Genomic DNA, 18,680 nt, shown 5'->3' with positions numbered 1-18,680 from the left:
GTGGGCTGTGTCCAGTGACTGTGGGTGGTATCCAGTGACTGTGGGTGGTGTCCAGTGACTGTGGGTGGTGTCCATTGTCTGTGGGTGGTGTCCATGGTCTGTGGGTGGTGTCCATGGTCGGTGGATGGTGTCCAGTGTCTGTGGGTGGTGTCCAGTGACTGTGGGTGGTATCCAGTGACTGTGGGTGGTGTCCAGTGACTGTGGGTGGTGTCAATTGTCTGCGGACGGTGTCCATGGTCGGTGGATGGTGTCCAGTGTCTGTGGGTTGTGTCCATTTTCTGTGGGCGGGGTCCAGTGTCTGTGGGTGGTGTCCATGGTCAGTGGGTGGTGTCCATTGTCTGTGGGTGGTGTCCAGTGACTGTGGGTGGTGTCCAGTGACTGTGGGTGGTGTCCAGGGTCTGTGGGTGGTGTCCAGTGTCTGTGGATGGTGTCCAGTGACTGTGGATGGTGTCCAGTGTCTGTGGGTGGTGTCCAGTGTCTGTGGGTGGTGTCCAGAGACTGTGGATGGTGTCCATTGTCTGCGGACGGTGTCCATGGTCAGTGGATGGTGTCCAGTGTCTCTGGTTTGTGTCCAGGGTCGGTGGGTGGTGTCCATGGTCGGTGGGTGGTGTCCAGTGTCTGTGGGTGGTGTCCAGTGTCTGTGGGTGGTGTTCAGTGTCTGTGGTTGGTGTCCAGTGTCTGTGGGATGGGTGTCCAGTGTCTGTGGGTGGTGTCCAGTGTCTGTGGGTGGTGTCCAGTGTCTGTGGATGGTGTCCAGTGTCTGTGGGTGGTGTCCAGTGACTGTGGGTGGTGTCCAGTGTCTGTGGGTGGTGTCCAGTGACTGTGGGTGGTTTCCAGTGTCTGTGGGTGGTGTCCAGTGTCTGTGGGTGGTGTCCAGTGACTGTGGGTGGTGTCCATGGTCATTGGGTGGTGTCCAGTGTCTGTGGGTGGTGTCCAGTGTCTGTGGGTGGTGTCCATGTTCTGTGGGTGGTGTCCAGTGTCTGTGGGTGGTGTCCAGTGTCTGTGGGTGGTGTCCATGTTCTGTGGGTGGTGTCCAGTGACTGTGGGTGGTGTCCAGTGTCTGTGGGTGGTGTCCAGTGACTGTGGATGGTGTCCAGTGTCTGTGGGTGGTGTCCAGTGTCTGTGGGTGGTGTCCAGTGTCTGTGGATGGTGTCCAGTGTCTGTGGTTGGTGTCCAGTGTCTGTGGGTGGTGTCCAGTGTCTGTGGTTGGTGTCCAGTGTCTGTGGGTGGTGTCATTGGTCTGTGGGTGGTGTCCAGTGTCTGTGGGTGGTGTCCAGTGTCTGTGGGTGGTGTCTATGGTCTGTGGGTGGTGTCCAGTGTCTGTGGGTGGTATCCAGGGTCTGTGGGCGGTGTCCAGTGTCTGTGGGTGGTGTCCATGGTCTGTGGGTGGTGTCCATGGTCTGTGGGTGGTGTCCAGGGTCTGTGGGTGGTATCCAGGGTCTGTGGGCGGTGTCCAGTGTCTGTGGGCGGTGTCCAGTGTCTGTGGGTGGTGTCCAGTGTCTGTGGTTGGTGTCCAGTGTCTGTGGGTGGTGTCATTGGTCTGTGGGTGGTGTCCAGTGTCTGTGGGTGGTGTCTATGGTCTGTGGGTGGTGTCCAGTGTCTGTGGGTGGTGTCTATGGTCTGTGGGTGGTGTCCAGTGTCTGTGGGTGGTATCCAGGGTCTGTGGGCGGTGTCCGGTGTCTGTGGGCGGTGTCCAGTGTCTGTGGGCGGTGTCCAGTGTCTGTGGGTGGTGTCCATGGTCTGTGGGTGGTGTCCATGGTCTGTGGGTGGTATCCAGGGTCTGTGGGTGGTGTCCATGGTCTGTGGGTGGTGTCCAGTGTCTGTGGGCGGTGTCCAGTGTCTGTGGGGGGTGTCCATTGTCTGTGAGTGGTGTCCATTGTCTGTGGGGGGTGCCCATTGTCTGTGGGTGGTGTCCAGTGTCTGTGGGTGGTGTCCATTGTCTGTGGGTGGTGTCCAGTGTCTGTGGGTGGTGTCCAGTGTCTGTGGGTGGTGTCCATTGTCTGAGGGCGGTCTCCAGGTTCTGTGGGTCTTTCGGTGGTGTCCTTCACACTTTGTGGTGAGTTAACTTGAGCAAAGAAGGAAATCACACACTGACTGCACATGGTGCCTGAAGACCTGAAAGTCTGAATGGCCTGTTCCTGTGTTACCTGATCCCTGGTGTGTATTACAGGCAGGTTCATGATTTGTGATTCATTTTGATTGTTCTTGCATTGCTTGGTATTTTCTGGTTGCTGCTTCATCAAATGGTCCCTGAAAGGGACGATTGGAGGCGATCAATGTTGGTCGGTCTTTTTAAACTCACTGTTTGAACATACAGGTTTTGGGTCGAATTGGAGCTCCTTTCTTGATAGCACAGGCCTTCCATAGCCTATTCCTGACTCAGGTTTTAATGCAGGAGAGAGTGAGGTCTGCAGATGCTGGAGATCAGAGTTGAGAGTGTGGTGCTGGAAAAGCACAGCAGGTCAGGCAGCATCTGAGGGGCAGGAAAATCGATGTTTTGGGCAAAAGCCCTTCATCAGGAAATGAAGCCCTGACGAAGGGCAAATTCCCGAAACATCGATTTCCCTGACTATCGGACGCTGCCTGACCTGCTGTGCTTTTCCAGCAACACACTGTCAACTCAGGTTTTATTGCCCTCTTCAAACAAGTTGAGGGACAGTGACTTTCACCTCCATGTGTCTGCTAGACCAAGGGATTGGAGGCCCACAGATAATGTTAGTGGATTAGAAATCTGAAGATCCACTGGGTTCAAATCCCAGTGTGGAGTCATTAGAGTTTAAGTTTGGTTACTAAGATCTGGCTTGTAAAGCCAGTTCCAGTAATGGTGACCGTGAACCTCTTGTGGATTGTCAGAGAAAATTCTGGTCCACCAATGTCCTTTGAGGAAGGTAATCTGCTGTCTTTACCTGGTTTGGCCTACATGTGACTCCAGATCCACAACAATGTTGTTTGCTCATAGAACCACAGGAAAATAGGAGGAGTGGGCCATTCAACCTTGCTCAGCCATTCCATAAGATCGTGGCTGATCATCCAATCCAGTACCCACTTTCTCCCCATTCCATTTAGCTCTAAGAATGATATCTAACTCCATATTGAAGTCAGACCTCTCAACTGTCCTCTGAAATGGCTAAGCAGGACACTCAGTTCAAGGACAATTAGTGTCGGTTGATAGATGCTGGCCTTTGCCAACATCTTGTGGAAGGAAACATAAATAAAACGACGAGCTGCTCCACTCTCAGTGGGTACTAGGCCCTCACCAGAACCACTCAGGTGACAGAAGAGCCTGAGGCCCATTTTCAGATAGGCCTCAGGCTGGTGGGCCTAGTAATCAGGCCTCAATGGATCTCCCTCCCATCACCCCTTTCAGAAGAATCTATCAGGTTCTCTCCACATGCAGCTTTCCCTAAAGCTAATGTACATCGACAAAGAATAAGGTGTGTTTTGATAGGTTTTCATGAAATATTAAATGCAACCAAAAAGAGCATTTGTCTCCAATCTATTATTTTGGGACACAAACAATATTGAGCTTTACCCTTTTGATTTTCTGAGAGAGGAAATTCAGGAAGTTTCCAATTGACTTTGTTCGGAGTTGGGGTGGGGTGGGGATGGGGTTGGCGGAGTGGGGGGTGGGTACATGGTGAGGTTACAATGAACATGAACTTTTTGTTGGTTTTGACAAGCGTGCTGGCGTGGCAATTTGAAAATCCCAGGAACCGTGTGGTTTTGTAGCTGAATTGACCTGCGCCACAATTTCTTGAGCTGCTTGTGGGAAACTGTTCGAGGTTTTCTGCAAATTCAGGGGTGTCCTAGGGGCATTAACTCTCTGCTGTTGTGGACTGATGTAGAAACCTCTCTTCCAGGTTATGCGGGCTTTATGTGAAGATATTTATCCCTGCTCTTCCTGTGAGTATGAACTCCACCATGTAGCATTACAGGGTACATCCTCCTCCTTGTCAGTTATTGTGGTTGTTGAATTCGGTGATGGGTGCTATTGTCAATGAGCATTGAACCACTCCTTCCTCAACACAGCTTACATCCCCTAGCCATTGAGTTCAGTTTTGATATTGGGACAAATCAAGGTGTTGTGTTCAGGGTGACAGTGCTCAGTGAAGAGTATGAGATGGATTTTTGCTAATGTCTCGTGTCGTCTCCCAGTAGATTTCACCTGGGTTTGCTCAGGCTGTGTGCTTTGACAGACTGAAAGGCTGTGCTCATTTCCTCTGTCCAGTGCCGGTGCTCACCAGCAGATGGCAGTGACGTGCTGTGCAATGCCAATGTCCAATCAAAGGCATTTGCCTTCTAATTTGTGAAAAAAAAGTCCCAGAATGTCCTGAAGGGTTTCCCGTTGAATCATTTGCAGTCACCACCTAGGTGTTACCATTTTTAAGGGACAATGTGGCAAAAGGGGCCAATCAGCTCATCATATTTATACTAGCTTTTTGAAAGCGCTATGCAATGCGCACTATACCCCCCCCCACCCCATTCTTTCCCCATTATCCTGAAATGTTCTCCCTTTCAATTTAGAAATTATCATTAAATCTGCTTCTGATGGTCTTACAGGCTGAATGAAAGTTCTTCTCATGCATCTCTGCATCCTTTGTTCCTAACCTTGAAATCTCTGGTTACCGATAAATGAATCCCTACATTGTTGAAGATCAATAAACGCTCTCCTCTTAATAACAACATGCTGGATGATTGATAAAAATTTGAAGGCAGTTGTTGACCAGGAAGCTGAGGCCTTTCCATTCTTTTTGCAGATTGAGAGGCAGGGCCTTTAATGTCTAGCTCACTGTGAATTGGGTTTGGTATCCCTGACAGTGCAGCACTCCCTTGGTACCAAAGCATCCACCTGGCACTGGGACTCTCAGTATAACTTTGAGACATTGAGCTGAAATGCCCATCACACGCACAGGGTGGTCAAATGTAGAGTGGGGATTAAAGAGAGAAAAAGGGGGATGAAAGGGGAGGGAGGGAGAGGGCTTATTTTCCATCACTCCACATTCTTTTACTTGCTTTTCTTCCATCACACTGTTTCTCCTCACTTGTCTCAGCTTTCAAATCCTTCTTTACTCACTGTCCCTCCCTCTCTTTCCCCCTTGTGTTACATCTCACATATTTACGAGACACGTTCATGATACCATCACTTTATACCTGAGGGTGTGATAATCTCATACTCCATCTTACCCTGTGATCACATGAAGCATGACATGCTGTTAGAAGCACACTCCTCTTTTGTAACCTATTGACTGATGTGCCTGAGAATATGATATCTGTACATAATAGCCAGATGTAATAAACATCTGTTAGATTCTTCAATAGCACAACATTCGCTCCCAGTTCCTTATGTTATAAGGAACAACACAAATACTGCCTGTTGGAAACTACCCTGCTAGAAGCAAAAATCACATCACCTCTTTCTCTTCCTCTATTCTACTGTCTCTCATGTTCTCCCACCCTGGTGTGTGTTGTGGGTGACGTTTTGACTCCATGTATGTTCACCACTCTCTCTTTCCTGCCCCCACAGGCTGTTTTCCTATACCAGCTGCAAGTGCGATACTTACAGAATCAGGTACTAATCCAGAGTTTGGGAAATCATGGGATATTGCAAATTTTACAGTAGTTATTTATTCTTTTGGTGTTTGTTGGTGCATTTTAAAATAGAAATATGAATTATGAGTGAATCAACTAGGGAAACAGGTTAGGGTGAAATGAGTGAAATTTCTTGCTATTACACATTTGTGCACACTTCCTTTCCCTTCTGTTGCTCCCCCCGCCTCCCATCTCTCTCACTCTCATCTCCCCCTCTCTTTTTCTCATCAGTCTAATCCTCTCTTTTTTTTCCCACTTCTTAATCCCTCGTCTGGTCCCCCTTACTCTCCCTTTTTCTGTCCCACATACTCTCACTCTCCTTTTCCTCCCTTATCTCTCTCTTTTTCCCTCCCTTATCCTTCTCTCTCACCTGCTCTCCGTCACTCCCCTTCTCTCGCTTTCCGTCACCTTTCTCTCTCGAACTCCTCACTGCCAAACTCCTCTCCTCTCTCCATTTTATTCATTTCCTCTCTCTCTCTCTCTCTCTCTCTTTCTCTCTTTCGCCATCCCATCCTCTTCCACAATGAGAAACAGAGATATCACTGTCAGGGAGAGACAGCAGTGACTCAGCCTTGTCAGCTAGAGGGTTTGTCATTGCAGGTACCCGAGTGTGTTGGAGTCTGTTGTAGATCCTTGTTATACTCCACTGAAAGCTGACAGTCCTTTGTCTGATGCCCCTTCTGCAGGGTATAACTATGCCACAGGTATTCACTGGACTGGTGGCTAACGTTCTGAGTGCCCTGGTAAACTATATTTTCCTGATCGTGTTGAAACTTGGAGTGGCGTGAGTACTGCTTGCTTTTTCCAAGGAGGGGCACTCATTGCTGGTATTCGTGTATTCTCACAGCCCAGATCATGCCAGGTCCTTCGGCCCACCTAACATAACCCTATCTGGAATATCCGTTCAGTAATGTAATCCCAATAACTATCCCCATATTCCTGGCATCCATCTTTGGAGTAAAGCAATTGCTCTTGAAAATAAAAACAGAAGATGCAGGGTACACTCAGCAGAATGGGTAGCATCTGTTAACAGAGTTAATGTTTTAGATCATTAACTGTCCATCAGTTACCTTCCGATGTCAGATCCAACTTGACCTTTGGACACTGAACTTTAATCCAAACTGAGCTTGCTAACTCTGATTGGATATATTCCTGGACCCTTAATCCCATGACCTCCAACCAATAGGTGGCCCACCTCCAACACCATGCACCATTGGTTGCCCATCATGTGTGTTGCTCAGTGTCCTACCTTCACGCCCTGATTGGGAAATAAATGCAACCATTGGAACCTGATTGGATGAACCAAAAACCCTTCTTTATTCCGTTCCAATGTATTCCATAACAAGGGTAGCACGGTGGCTCAGTGGTCAGCACTGCTGCCTCACGGCACCAGGGACCTGGGTTCATTTCCAGCCTTGGACAACTGTCTGTGTGGAATTTATACATTCTTCCTGTGTCTGCGTGGGTTTCCTCTGGGTGCTCCAGTTTCCTCCCACAATCCAAAGATGTGCAGGTTAGGTGAATTGGCCATGCTAAATTGCCCATATTGTTAGGTGCATTAGTCAGGGGTAAATATAAGGTAGGAGGAATGGGTCTGGATGGGTTACTCTTTGGAGGTTCAGTGTGGACTTGTTAGCCCAAAGGGCCTGTTTCTATACTGTAGGGAATCTAATCAAATCTATTAAAGAAACAGCAGCATCCAAAGGCAATGAGTAAGATGACAACTATTCCAGGTCAAGTCACCATAATCCCAGAGAACTAAAGGGCCGCGCTCTCATTAGAGATAGAGAGATCGACAGGTGATGGTTTAACCTGAGGGTCACCATGCCTCAGGCAAGGGGAGAGGTTGAGCAGGAGAGTTCTTCATAGTAACCTCAGCCAGTGTGCGTCAAAATCCTGGAATTCCCTCCCTAAGGACACTGTGGGTCTACCTACAGCAGCAGTTCTAAAAGGTAGCTCAGCACTACCTTCTCAAGGGGAACTAGGAACCTGCAGTAAATGCTGGCACAGCGACGCCCATGAGAGAATAAAAGATCATCCAGTCAAATTGACCCCACAGCTGTACTAACACCTGACAAGACCAGAACCCAGAGGAGCGCAAAGAGGCTGTTCCAACATTCAACAAAGTCAGAACTGATCTGATAATCCTCAATTCCCAGCCTTGTTCCTCCTTAATCCTTGATTGGCTAACTGATGAAAAATCCCTCGACCCCAGCCTTGAATGTACTTAGTGACCCAGCCTTGTCAAGCTCCTCTGAATTATTTCCGTGTGGCTGTACCCTGGAGGTGAATCCTCGATTTCTGGGGACTCCAGGCCAACATGATAGAGTTGACAGCTCTGACATGTTTGGGGCTGAGGGCCTGTCTCTGATTCAGCTATTTACAGTATAGCACTTTGCTGGAACAGCTGTTAGCCAACAGTACTTCAGGGGCAGACACTTTGGAAACAAAGCTATAGTTGAGTTCGCAAATCACAGGGAGGGACCGGAGTGAGCCACTGGAAATCGGTGAGTCGTCAAGCTGACCCCAATCCATCACCCTCCCCATTCCATTCCCCCCAAGTGCTGGGACCCCAACCCCAACACTGTCATTCGCTTCTGCCCTTGGATGACCAGCCTCTGGATGAAAATGCCTTAGAGCCAAAGCTGCTCGCAATGAAATGCTTCCTGGGGTCAACACCTACTGCCCCAGAGAGGGCACTGCCAGGACAAAGCTATCTGAATCGCCAGTGTGGCAGCAATGTCATAGAGTCATAGAGCTGTACAGCACAGAAACAGACCCTTCGGTCCAACCTGTCCATACTGACCAGATATCTGAAACTAATCTAGTCCCACCTGCCAGCACTCAGCCCATATCCCTCTAAACCCTTCCTATTCATATATCCATCCAGATGCCTTTTAAATGTTGCAATTGTACCAGCCTCCACCACTTCCTCTGGCAGCTCATTCCATATGCACACACCACCCTCAATGTGAAAAGGTTGCCCCTTTGATCCCTTTTATATCCTTCCCCTCTCACCCTAAACCTATGCCCTCTCGTTCTGGACACCCCCACCCCAGGGAAAAGACTTTGTCTATTTACCCCTATCCATGCCCCTCATGATTTTACAAACCTCTATAAGGTCACCCCTCATCCTCCGACGCTCCAGGGAAAACAGCCCCAGCCTGTTCAGCCTCTCCCTGTAGCTCAAATCCTCCAACCCTGGCAACATCCTTGTAAATCTTTTCTGAACCCTTTCAAGTTTCACAACATCCTTCCGATAGGAAGGAGACCAGAATTGCACGCAATATTCCAAAACTGGGTGGCAGACTGAATGTGTGAGTGCCACGGTACACGGTCACAGTCGAAATGGACAGGTGCTGGTTGGGAGCTTTGTGTGAAGATTCGGTGATGTTTATACCCTTGCTTTTCTGTTTCAGAGGGTCTGCGTGGGCCAACGTGATCTCGCAGTACAGCCAGAACATCATCCTCTTTACTTACATTCATTGCAGGAAACTGCACCTTCCAACCTGGGGAGGTAACGCGAGTCCTTCTGACCAGCACCTTTAAACTGGTGGAGTTTAAGAGGGGATTTGATAGAGATGTTGTAGGATGGGGCAATGGGACTTAGGGTCCCTTGTTCATTTGTAAAGGAAATCACCAAATTAATCCAGCGATTAAAACATTAAATTCAAAACAGAATCCAAGCAGTTTGAGAATTTGAAATTTTCCACAAGATAGAATTGCAGACCATATGATGTCAGAACTGAAGCAGGCCATTCAGCCCATCGAGTCTGCTCCGCCATTCAATGAGATCGTGGCTGATCTGATAATCCTCAATATCATGTTCCTGCCTTTTCCCCATAAGCCTCGATCCCCTTCCTGATTAAAAATCTATACAACCCAACTTCGACAGTCCTGTGCGGTAAAGAATTCGACACAATCATCAGCTCCCCCCGCCCCCCCCCCACCCCCCAAAGGGATTAAATTTCTCCTCATCTCTGTCATAAAGGGGTGACCCCTGTGTGAGGGGTGGGTGAGGAATAGCGTTACTAACCTTGCACTTGTGAAGTTATTTTGCACTGAACTAGAGCTCTTGAAAAAAGTGGATATGGACGGCACAGTGGCACAGTGCTGCCTCACAGCGTCGGAGACCCGGGTTCAATTCCCGCCTCAGGCGACTGACTGTGTGGAGTTTGTACGTTCTCCCCGTGTCTGCGTGGGTTACCTCCGGGTGCTCCGGTTTCCTCCCACAGTCCAAAGATGTGCAGGTTAGGTGAATTGGCCATGCTAAATTGCCCGTAGTGTTAGGTAAGGGGTAAATGTAGGGGTATGGGTGGGTTGCGCTTCGGCGGGTCGGTGTGGACTTGTTGGGCCGAAGGGCCTGTTTCCACACTGTAATGTAATCTAATCGAGAAGGATCAGTCAAGAATTGATTTTCCCATCAGGTTTACCAATGAACAATGGCAGCCTATTCTAATAGACTCCACAACCAAAGTTTGGACAGCTGGAGTGAAATACACACTCCAACACACTCTCACACACTCCAAAGCACTCACTCTCTCACACACTCCAACACACTCTCTCTCACACACACATACTCTCTCTCACAATCACTCACTCACACACACACACACACTCACAATCACTCACTCACACACACACACACACTCACAATCACTCACTCACACAGACTAGACTGATATCCTTTGATTGGCTGCTGAAAGTTGAGGTCTTTACCTTGAGGGAGAAAGTGAGGACTGCAGATGCTGGAGATCAGAGTCGAGAGTGTGGTGCTGGAAAAGCACAGCAGTCAGGCAGCATCCGAGGAGCAGGAGAATCGATGTTTCGGGCATAAGCCATTCGTCAGGAGTTTACCTTGACCTTGAGACCTCCTTTTATAGAGTCAATAGCTGTGAAGCAGGATGAGCACAGCAGGACAGGCAACATTCTAGTACTGAAACATTGACTCTCCTGCACCTTTGATGTTGCCTGACCTGCTGTGCTCTTTCAGCACCTCGGCTATTGACTCTGGCTTCCAGCATCTGCAGACCTTGCTGTCTGCAAGACCCCCTTTTACACAATAAGACAAAGACAGTTTCTCTTATTAAGAAATTATACTGGACTGTGAGCATTTTTGTTTGAGTGTCCAATTTTTTTCTTCAGGTAGATTTATAGATCGCATGTGAATTTAAACTATATTTGCCATGCTATAAATATTTAATTTCTTATTACTAGAGTATAATAAAGGATTAATTCTTAAAATAAATATTCTTAAGCAAGTATTAAATGATCATAGTCATAGTCAAACAGCTGTACAGCATGGAAACAGACCCTTCGGTCCAACTCATCCATGCTGACCAGATATCCTAAATTAATTGAGTCCCACTTGTCAGCACCCGGCCCATATCCCTCTAAACCCTTCCTATTCATATACCCATCCCACTGCCTTTTAAATATTGAAAACGTACTAACCTCCACCACTTCCTCTGGCAGCTCATTCCAGCCACGCACCACCTGCCGCATAAAAAAAGTTGTCCCTTGGGTCCCTTTTAAATCTTTCCTTTCTCAGCTTAAACCTATGCCCTCTAGTTTTGGATTCCCCTACCCTGGAGAAAAGACCTTGTCTATTTACCTTATCTGTGCCCCTCATGATTTTATAAAGATTACCTTTCAGCCTCCAATACTCCAGGGAAAACAGCCCCAGTCTATTCATCCTCTCTCTGTAGTTCAAACCCTCCAACCTTGGCAACATCCTTGTAAATCCCGTCTGAACTCTTTCAAGTTTCGCAATCAGAATTGAACGCAGTATTCCCAAAGTGGCAATTCCTCACAAACTCTCAATATTGTAGGATTATTGAGTGTACTGATTTTGGTTATTTACACTAATTGTTTCTTCTATAAAGTGTATTCTATCCAGAGGTAATTCTACTAGTCTGAAAACTCCTTGGGCGAGGACATTTCACTTTGGGATTCAGATTTTCTTCTCTTGTTGTCTAATGCAGCTTTTTTGTCTTTATGTGTGTGTGTGCAGGATGGACAATGGACTGCCTTCAGGAGTGGGGCCCTTTCTTGAGATTGGCCATTCCCAGCATGTTCATGTTCTGTATCGAACTCTGGGCCTATGAAATGGGATCGTTCCTCGCAGGTAGCCAACTACAGGCCAATCCATCCTTGATCTCCTCACCGTGTAGAAGGGAAATCACAGGGCCTTTTCAGTCTGTGATCGTAAGCAATAGGAACAATAGCAGGCCATTCAGCCCCTTGAGCCCTCTCTGCCATGCTGATTGATTGAAGTTCCTCATATCCACTTTCCTGCCCTTTTCCCGTAACCCTTGATGCCCCGACTGATCAAGAATCTCTCTATTTCACCCTTTAATATCCCCAAGGACTCTGCCCCCACAGCTCTCTGTGGCAAAGAGTTCCAAAGACTCACAATCCTCTGAGAGAAGTGATTCCTCCTGTATTCAGCCTTCAATTGGCACCCCTTTATTCTGGCACTATCCCTCTGGTCCAAGACTCTCCCATGAGGGAAACATCCCTCTCAGCATTGACCCTGTCAAAGCCCCTTTTAAGAATCCTAAGCAACAAAAAATGAAAGAACTGTAGATTTACAGCTGGAAATCCGAAACGAAAATAGAAAATGCTGGAGAAACTCAGCAAGTCTGGGAGCATCTGTGGAGAGAAATCAGTCAGTGTTCCGGTTCGAGTGACCCCTGTTCAGAACATGAGAATCCTGTATGTGCCAATAAGACCACCTCATTTTTCCCAAACTCCAGTGAATAGAGTTTAATTTTTTTAAACAAAAACGGAGGCTCACTAGGTCTGGCAGCATCTGTGGAGAGAAACCCGAGTTAGCATTTCAAGTCGAGTGACCTTTCCTCAGAACTCAAATTCTTTAACCTTTGTTTGTAAGACAATCCCTCCAAACGAGGGATCCTTCTCGTAACCTTCTCTGAACTGTCTCCAATGAAACAATATATTTTGTGTCTGTGTGCCCTACGCCTGAGGGTGACCTGAGATATACATTATCAAGGTCTTTCCTCTTTGTCTCTTCAGGCCTCATTAGTCAAGTCGAACTCGGGGCTCAGTCTATCATTTTCCAGGTGTTGACGGTTTTATACATGGTAAGTAAAGATTCTTTAGATCCACACATTATCCCAATGTAGTCCATAGCATTCCCACACCACACCTCTACCCAATGTACACTCACCACCCAGTGAGATGGACAAGGGCAGCAGATGTATAGGAACACGACCACCTCCTCCCAGAGTCCGGCACTGTCCTGGTGTGGAAGAATATCACCCACGGACGCTTTTCTTTTGCTTTTACTTTGTTGACATTTTTCCGATTTCAGACGCATGTTGGGATCGGGATGGCAGCTGGTGTCCATGTGGGCATGGCTCTCGGAGGAGGTGATCCACAGCAAGCTAAGATCTCGGCAATGACTGCTATCATTTGTGCTGGTGAGAGAGAGTGTGGGCTGGAGTGTCAGATCTATCTCTCGTGGTGCTTTTCTGAGTGTGTGTGTTGATGTGTATGTGTGTGTGTGTGTAGTGTGTGCTTTTGTATGTGTATGTCTGTCTGTCACTATCCATACCTATAGCTGTCCTTTTGGCTCCTTGTTTTCCTGTTGCTATATCTCCTCCTTTTTTCTTTGACACCTAGTAACATAGAAACATAGTAACACAAAATTGGAGCAGGAGTAAGCCATTCGGCCCTTCGAGTGTGCTCTGTTATTCAATATGATCATCCAACTCAGTCCCTTGTTCCTTCTCCCCATTCCCCTTTGACAGGTAAAGCAGCTACATTATCTCTGGTTTCTGCAGTTAGTTTGTCCTGCAATAGGTTATCAGCTTGTCACCGCTGACTACAGGCTTGAGGGAGGTGTCACTCTATATCGAGCAAGGGACCCTCTCCTACTCTGATTCCTACTGTTGGGATTTTGGAGGATTTGCAGGTTAATGATCATCACTCTTAGCTATGTTATGAACTCCCCGTGCTTGGCCTAGAATAGGACTTGAGCCCCAGAGCTGCTGGTTCAGAGGCAGGAACACTACCCACTGCACCACAAGACCTCATACTGTGTCTCACCTTTATTGAACCAACTGATGAATGTCTCTGAGCGTTACACTGGTTTCTCCATGTGCATTTACCCAACTGTATATTTATTTATGGCTACATTTCTATCTCCCTCTTCCTCAATTGATCTTCTGGATCTCTCTGACTGTGATGTAAGCAAATGAACTAGGAGTAGGAGTAGGCTATTCAGTCCCTCAACTCTGCTCCACCTCAACTCCACATTCCTGCTTACTCCTGATGACCTTTCACCCCCTGCTCACCAAGTATTCCTCCACCTCTGCCTTCAAGATATTCAAGCTTTCTACTTCTGTTGCCTTTTGAGGGAATGAGTTCCAAAGACTCTCAACCCTTTGAGAGAAAAAAAAATCTCCTTATCTCATGAACAAATTAACCCTGTAATTGGTTTACTACCTATTTGAGCTCCATGATTGTAACAACAGGTACATTGTATATCCCTCAGTCTCTAACCCGAAACCCACTCCCCTCCTTACCCTCCCTGAGGTTTACCAGCCACCCCTGCTTTAATTGCTGTAGGCCAGTAACCATCTTGAGGGGCAGGGATAGGGTGAATAACCAAGCTTGTTTCCCAGGATGGCGGGGGGGAGTCCAAAACTAGAGGGCATAGCTTTAAGGTTAGAGGGGAAAGATTTAAAGGGGTAACTTTTTCATGTAGAGGGTGGTGCGTGCGTGGAATGAGCTGCCAGAGGAAGTGGTGGAGGTTGGTACAACTGCAACATTTAAAAGGCACCTGGATGGGTATATGAATAGGAAGGGTTTGGAGGGATATGGGCCAAATACTGGCAAATGGGGCTAGGTCAGATAGGGATGTCTGGTCGGCACAGACAAGTTGGACCAAAGGGTCTGTTAAAGAGTACTGTGTGACTCTTTGACTCCATTTTAAATAGGTGACCTTTTCTTGTTAAACAGTGACCTGTCATTCCAGAATTCCAGAATGAAACATCCTCTCCACATTCATTCTGTCAAGACCCCTCAGGACCCGTGATGTTTCAACCAAGTTGCCTCCTACTGTTCCAGACTCCAGCAGATACAAGTCCAGTCTGTTCACCTTTATCTTTGTCACTTTATCTGTGTGTGCATCTCTTCCCTTCCTCCTTCCTCCCCCCCACCTCCCCTGCCTCCTTCACCCCCCCCCCACCACATCCATACCTCTCCCTGTCACTAGAGGCAGTAGAACCCATGTCCATGGCCCACTGTTTTGAATCCTTCCTATGGTGAGCCAAAGGGCCTGTCTAATTGTCAATGTTGGAGAATGGTGTACTATAGTTCTGTTCCTAATTAATGTGTTTTTAAAAATCTGTTGACAACTCTCTGACCCTGGCGTGGTAAAAGTGTTCTCTTTCCACAGGTTGTGTTGCCTTGTTCCTCATGACGTTACTGCTGGGGCTTAAAGATCTTGTAGCCAAAATCTTCACCAGTGACCGGTTAGTACACCTTCCCTAGGTCTGACATTGCCATGAGATGCTGTAGTGGCATGTTTTACTAGTGGTAGCAGTGAAGAGTTGTTAGGGCCGTCGTTCAGGTGAGGACTGCGATCCAGGCTAAAGGGTGTCACTTACTGAAACCTTGTAGTGCTGACCCCTCTGCCAATAAGCTCCCCTCCAAGGCAAATGTGGCCTTATTAAGGCGTGGTGCCCAGATCTGCTCGCAGTACTCCAATTGGAGTCTACTTGGGGTTTTGCAGAGCTCCAGACTAACTTCTGTATCCTTCTGCTCCAGTCCTCAAGATGTAAGGGTCAGCATTTCATTAACTCTCCTTATTATTTCATTAGCTTTCCTTATTGTGGCATTTTAAAGATCTGTGCACCTGAACCCATTGTATTTAATTTCCTACCATCCAGAAAGTGCCTGAGTTTTTCCTCTATCGGTCCAAATGAATAACCTCACACTTGCTTGCATTGCCCTCCATCTGCCATCATTTTGCCCATTCATCTTGTCTATCAATATCACTTTGATTTTTATGCTATCATTCACACTGTCTACAATGCTACCGAACTTTGGGATCATCAGCGGGTGTGGACATATGACTTTCTATGCCATTATCCAAGTTGTTAATAAATCAGGAGAATAACTGAGGTCCTAACACAGATCCCTGAGCAATGCTATTGGTCACACACCTACCCATCAACCCTACTTTCTGCTGCCTAACACTGAGCCGGTTGGCCTTCAATTCCATGGGCTTCTACCTTAGTTAACAGTCTTGTGCGACTTTATCAAATGCATTTTGATAATATTCATATGGAAGTCCATATAAGTACCATCCATAGATATTTCCCTGTCTATTATCTTAGTTACCTCTTTAAAACATTCAGTGAGGTTTGTCAGGCCTATCTCTTTCTGATTAACTGAAAATTTTCAAGGTGTTCAGTTTCCACATCCTTGATTATCGACTCCACCAATTTCCCCACCGCAGAGATGTGAGACTGACTGATTGGTCTGTAATTCCCTGGTTTTCCTCTTTCACCTTTCTTAAAATGCAGAACAACGTGCAATGGTCTAATCCAGAGGGATGACTCCTGAATCTTGGGAGCTTTGAAAGATTATAGTTAGGTCGTCTACAATGTACTCACTACTTCCTTTAACATCCTTGGGAAACTGTTAGGTCCTGGGAATTTGTCCGTCTTTAATTCCAGTAATTTCCTTACGTTAGTTTTATTCAGTTCCTGTTCCCAATCCACTAATAATTTCCTTGGGATTTCAGGCAAGCTATCCTCATTTTCTACTGTAAATACTGAGACAAGGTCACTATTTGACATGTCTGCTGTTTCCCCATAGCTAGTGAACATATTCCTACTCTCTATGGACAAACATTGTTCCTGATCAGCTGCCTTCCCTTTATCCAACCATCAACATATCTTCACATTGATTTCGATGTCCCTTGCAAGTTTCCTTTCATGATAGTAGTTTTTAAAAGCTGGCCTTTCCTATTTGTCAGTGTCCGTGCTGTTATTTTTGAATTTTTAATAAGCCCTTTCTTTTAGTTTTATGCTATCCCTTATCTCTTTAGTTGTCCATGGCTGTATTTTTCTCAGGGTTATAAACTGGTTTTGTACTGTGTTAACTCTTTCTATAAACAATTTCCACTGATCTTCAATTGTTTTAGCCATTAACAGATTTTCACAGTTTACATTAGACAGTCTCTGTCTCATCTCCTTCTATAAATCTAAAATTCTAGTAGATGATTTGTGCTTTTCCCTTTCAAATGCTGCATTGAACTCAATCATGTTATGATAAATGTTCACGCACGATTAGTTACTAATTAAATCAGACTCATTACTCATTATTAAATCCAATATTGCTTCTCCCTTGTTGCATCCAGGACATGTTGCTGTCGGAAACTTTCCTGAACACCTTCAGACATTCACTGCATTTCTGACAGGTGCTTGTCTGTCTCTCCCAATCGATGTTCAAATTATAATCTCCCCTATTTTGTCTTTGTTACAGACTTGCCTAATGTCTGCAATTATACAATCTAGCACTTCACAGCTGCTCCCGGGATGGTGGGGGGGTGCGGTGGGGGTGGGGGTGGTGGGGGTGGTGGGGGGGGGTGGGGGTGTGGGGTGGTGGGGGTGTGTGATCTGTACCCTACCCCCGTTACAGTTTTGGATTCTTTACCGTTCCTGAGGTCCCCTGTATGGTCTTCACAATGCCTTCTCCTCATTATATTCTCCTTCATGTTAGGACACAGAGGTGAACCCCTCTGTTAATTAAACCAAACACCCAGAAAAACTCATCTGACATCATAATCTGTTAAAATATGCATGACGGAACTCCCAAATTTCACTATTTAAAGAAAATAATATCAATTTATTCTTTTACTCGAAAAGTGAACATTAAATAACAACTATTCACAACTCTAAGCCCCCTTTCTCTTAACAGCTTATTACCTGCCTCCAACTCAATAACAATATGCTATTCCAATAAGACATTTATTAAAATTATGTCAACTGAATTTCAAAGCCATACAGTGGCTGTCATCATCTTCTGGCTGAAGATCCCCCTGGGTCATCTTCTTTCTTTTTACAGTGAAGAAGATTCATATGATAAGGCCCCTTTGATAGAGTATTTCAGTGTCTTAGGCCTCTCTCAATAGTAGTTGCTTTGTCTGATTTTCAAAATGCCTGCCCTTTTTATATCCCCAACATCGCATCGTCTCATTTGTTCGATGTTGGCAAAGCAATAAATTCAAACTTGATTGGGTTTTAGTATCCTGGGGTATAATTTAAAGTGATTGGTTAAATTTGAATTGTTTTCAAAATATTACACCTTTCAATGTTCCAGTGCACTCTGAGGCTACTCTCGTAAGCTCTCAGAGCAGGACAGCATTCGCTCTCTCTTAAAGGTACAGTACACATCTTCAACTTCATAACACTCATCATTAAAGGTGATTCTGTTTTTAATCAGAAAGTCCAGTCCACCTCCTCTGCCATTTCCCCTGTCTGTCCTGTCAACCTTATATCCTAATATATATTGTTCCCAGTTCCGACCATCCATGTCTCAGTAATGGCTACTATATCACAATCTCTAGTTTGAATTTGTGATTTTAGCTCAATTAATGTGGGCGGCACAGTGGTTAGCATTGCTGCCTCACAGCACCAGAGACCCGGGTTCAATTCCCGCCACAGGCGACTGACTGTGTGGAGTTTACACATTCTCTCTGTGTCTGTGCGGGTTTCCTCCGGGTGCTCTTGTTTCCTCCCACAGTCCAAAGATGTGCAGGCCAGGTGAATTGGCCATGCTAAATTGCCCATAGTGTTAGGTGAAGGGCTATGGGTGGGTTGTGGGTCGGTGTGGACTTGTTGGGCCGAAGGGCCTGTTTCCACACTGTAAGTAATCTAATTTATTCCTTATGCTCTGTGCATTTGTTCACAAACTTTATTTGGGCCATAACCTGTCCCTCAACATGGATACTTTATTTGCCTGTTTATTATTTTTCTTTTCTGGTTTAATCAATATGATTCTTATAGTTTTGCCATTCCCTGACATAGCTGAAGTGAGATTCCTAACTGTTT

General features: G+C 46.3%; 1 protein-coding gene across 5 annotated transcripts in view; it reads left to right on the top strand.

Annotated features, from left to right (window-relative positions):
* LOC140491572 (multidrug and toxin extrusion protein 1-like) overlaps window positions 1–18,680 on the top strand; it is a 43,253-nt gene that overhangs the window by 10,882 nt on the left and 13,691 nt on the right. For 3 of the 5 annotated variants that reach the window (XM_072589963.1, XM_072589962.1, XM_072589966.1), the window contains exons 5-12: window positions 3,861–3,903; window positions 5,525–5,569; window positions 6,276–6,373; window positions 9,009–9,106; window positions 11,603–11,716; window positions 12,628–12,695; window positions 12,926–13,034; window positions 15,017–15,092. In XM_072589963.1, the coding sequence (XP_072446064.1) occupies window positions 3,861–3,903; window positions 5,525–5,569; window positions 6,276–6,373; window positions 9,009–9,106; window positions 11,603–11,716; window positions 12,628–12,695; window positions 12,926–13,034; window positions 15,017–15,092 (651 nt within the window). The remainder of the gene's footprint in view (window positions 1–3,860; window positions 3,904–5,524; window positions 5,570–6,275; window positions 6,374–9,008; window positions 9,107–11,602; window positions 11,717–12,627; window positions 12,696–12,925; window positions 13,035–15,016; window positions 15,093–18,680) is intronic. The other 2 variants (XM_072589964.1, XM_072589965.1) reach the window with 2 other exon arrangements.

Source organism: Chiloscyllium punctatum, chromosome 19 (genome assembly GCF_047496795.1).
Source record: "Chiloscyllium punctatum isolate Juve2018m chromosome 19, sChiPun1.3, whole genome shotgun sequence".
NCBI lineage: Eukaryota > Metazoa > Chordata > Chondrichthyes > Orectolobiformes > Hemiscylliidae > Chiloscyllium > Chiloscyllium punctatum.
Note: the sequence above shows the minus strand (reverse complement) of the source record. Positions and strands in the feature narration are given on the sequence as shown.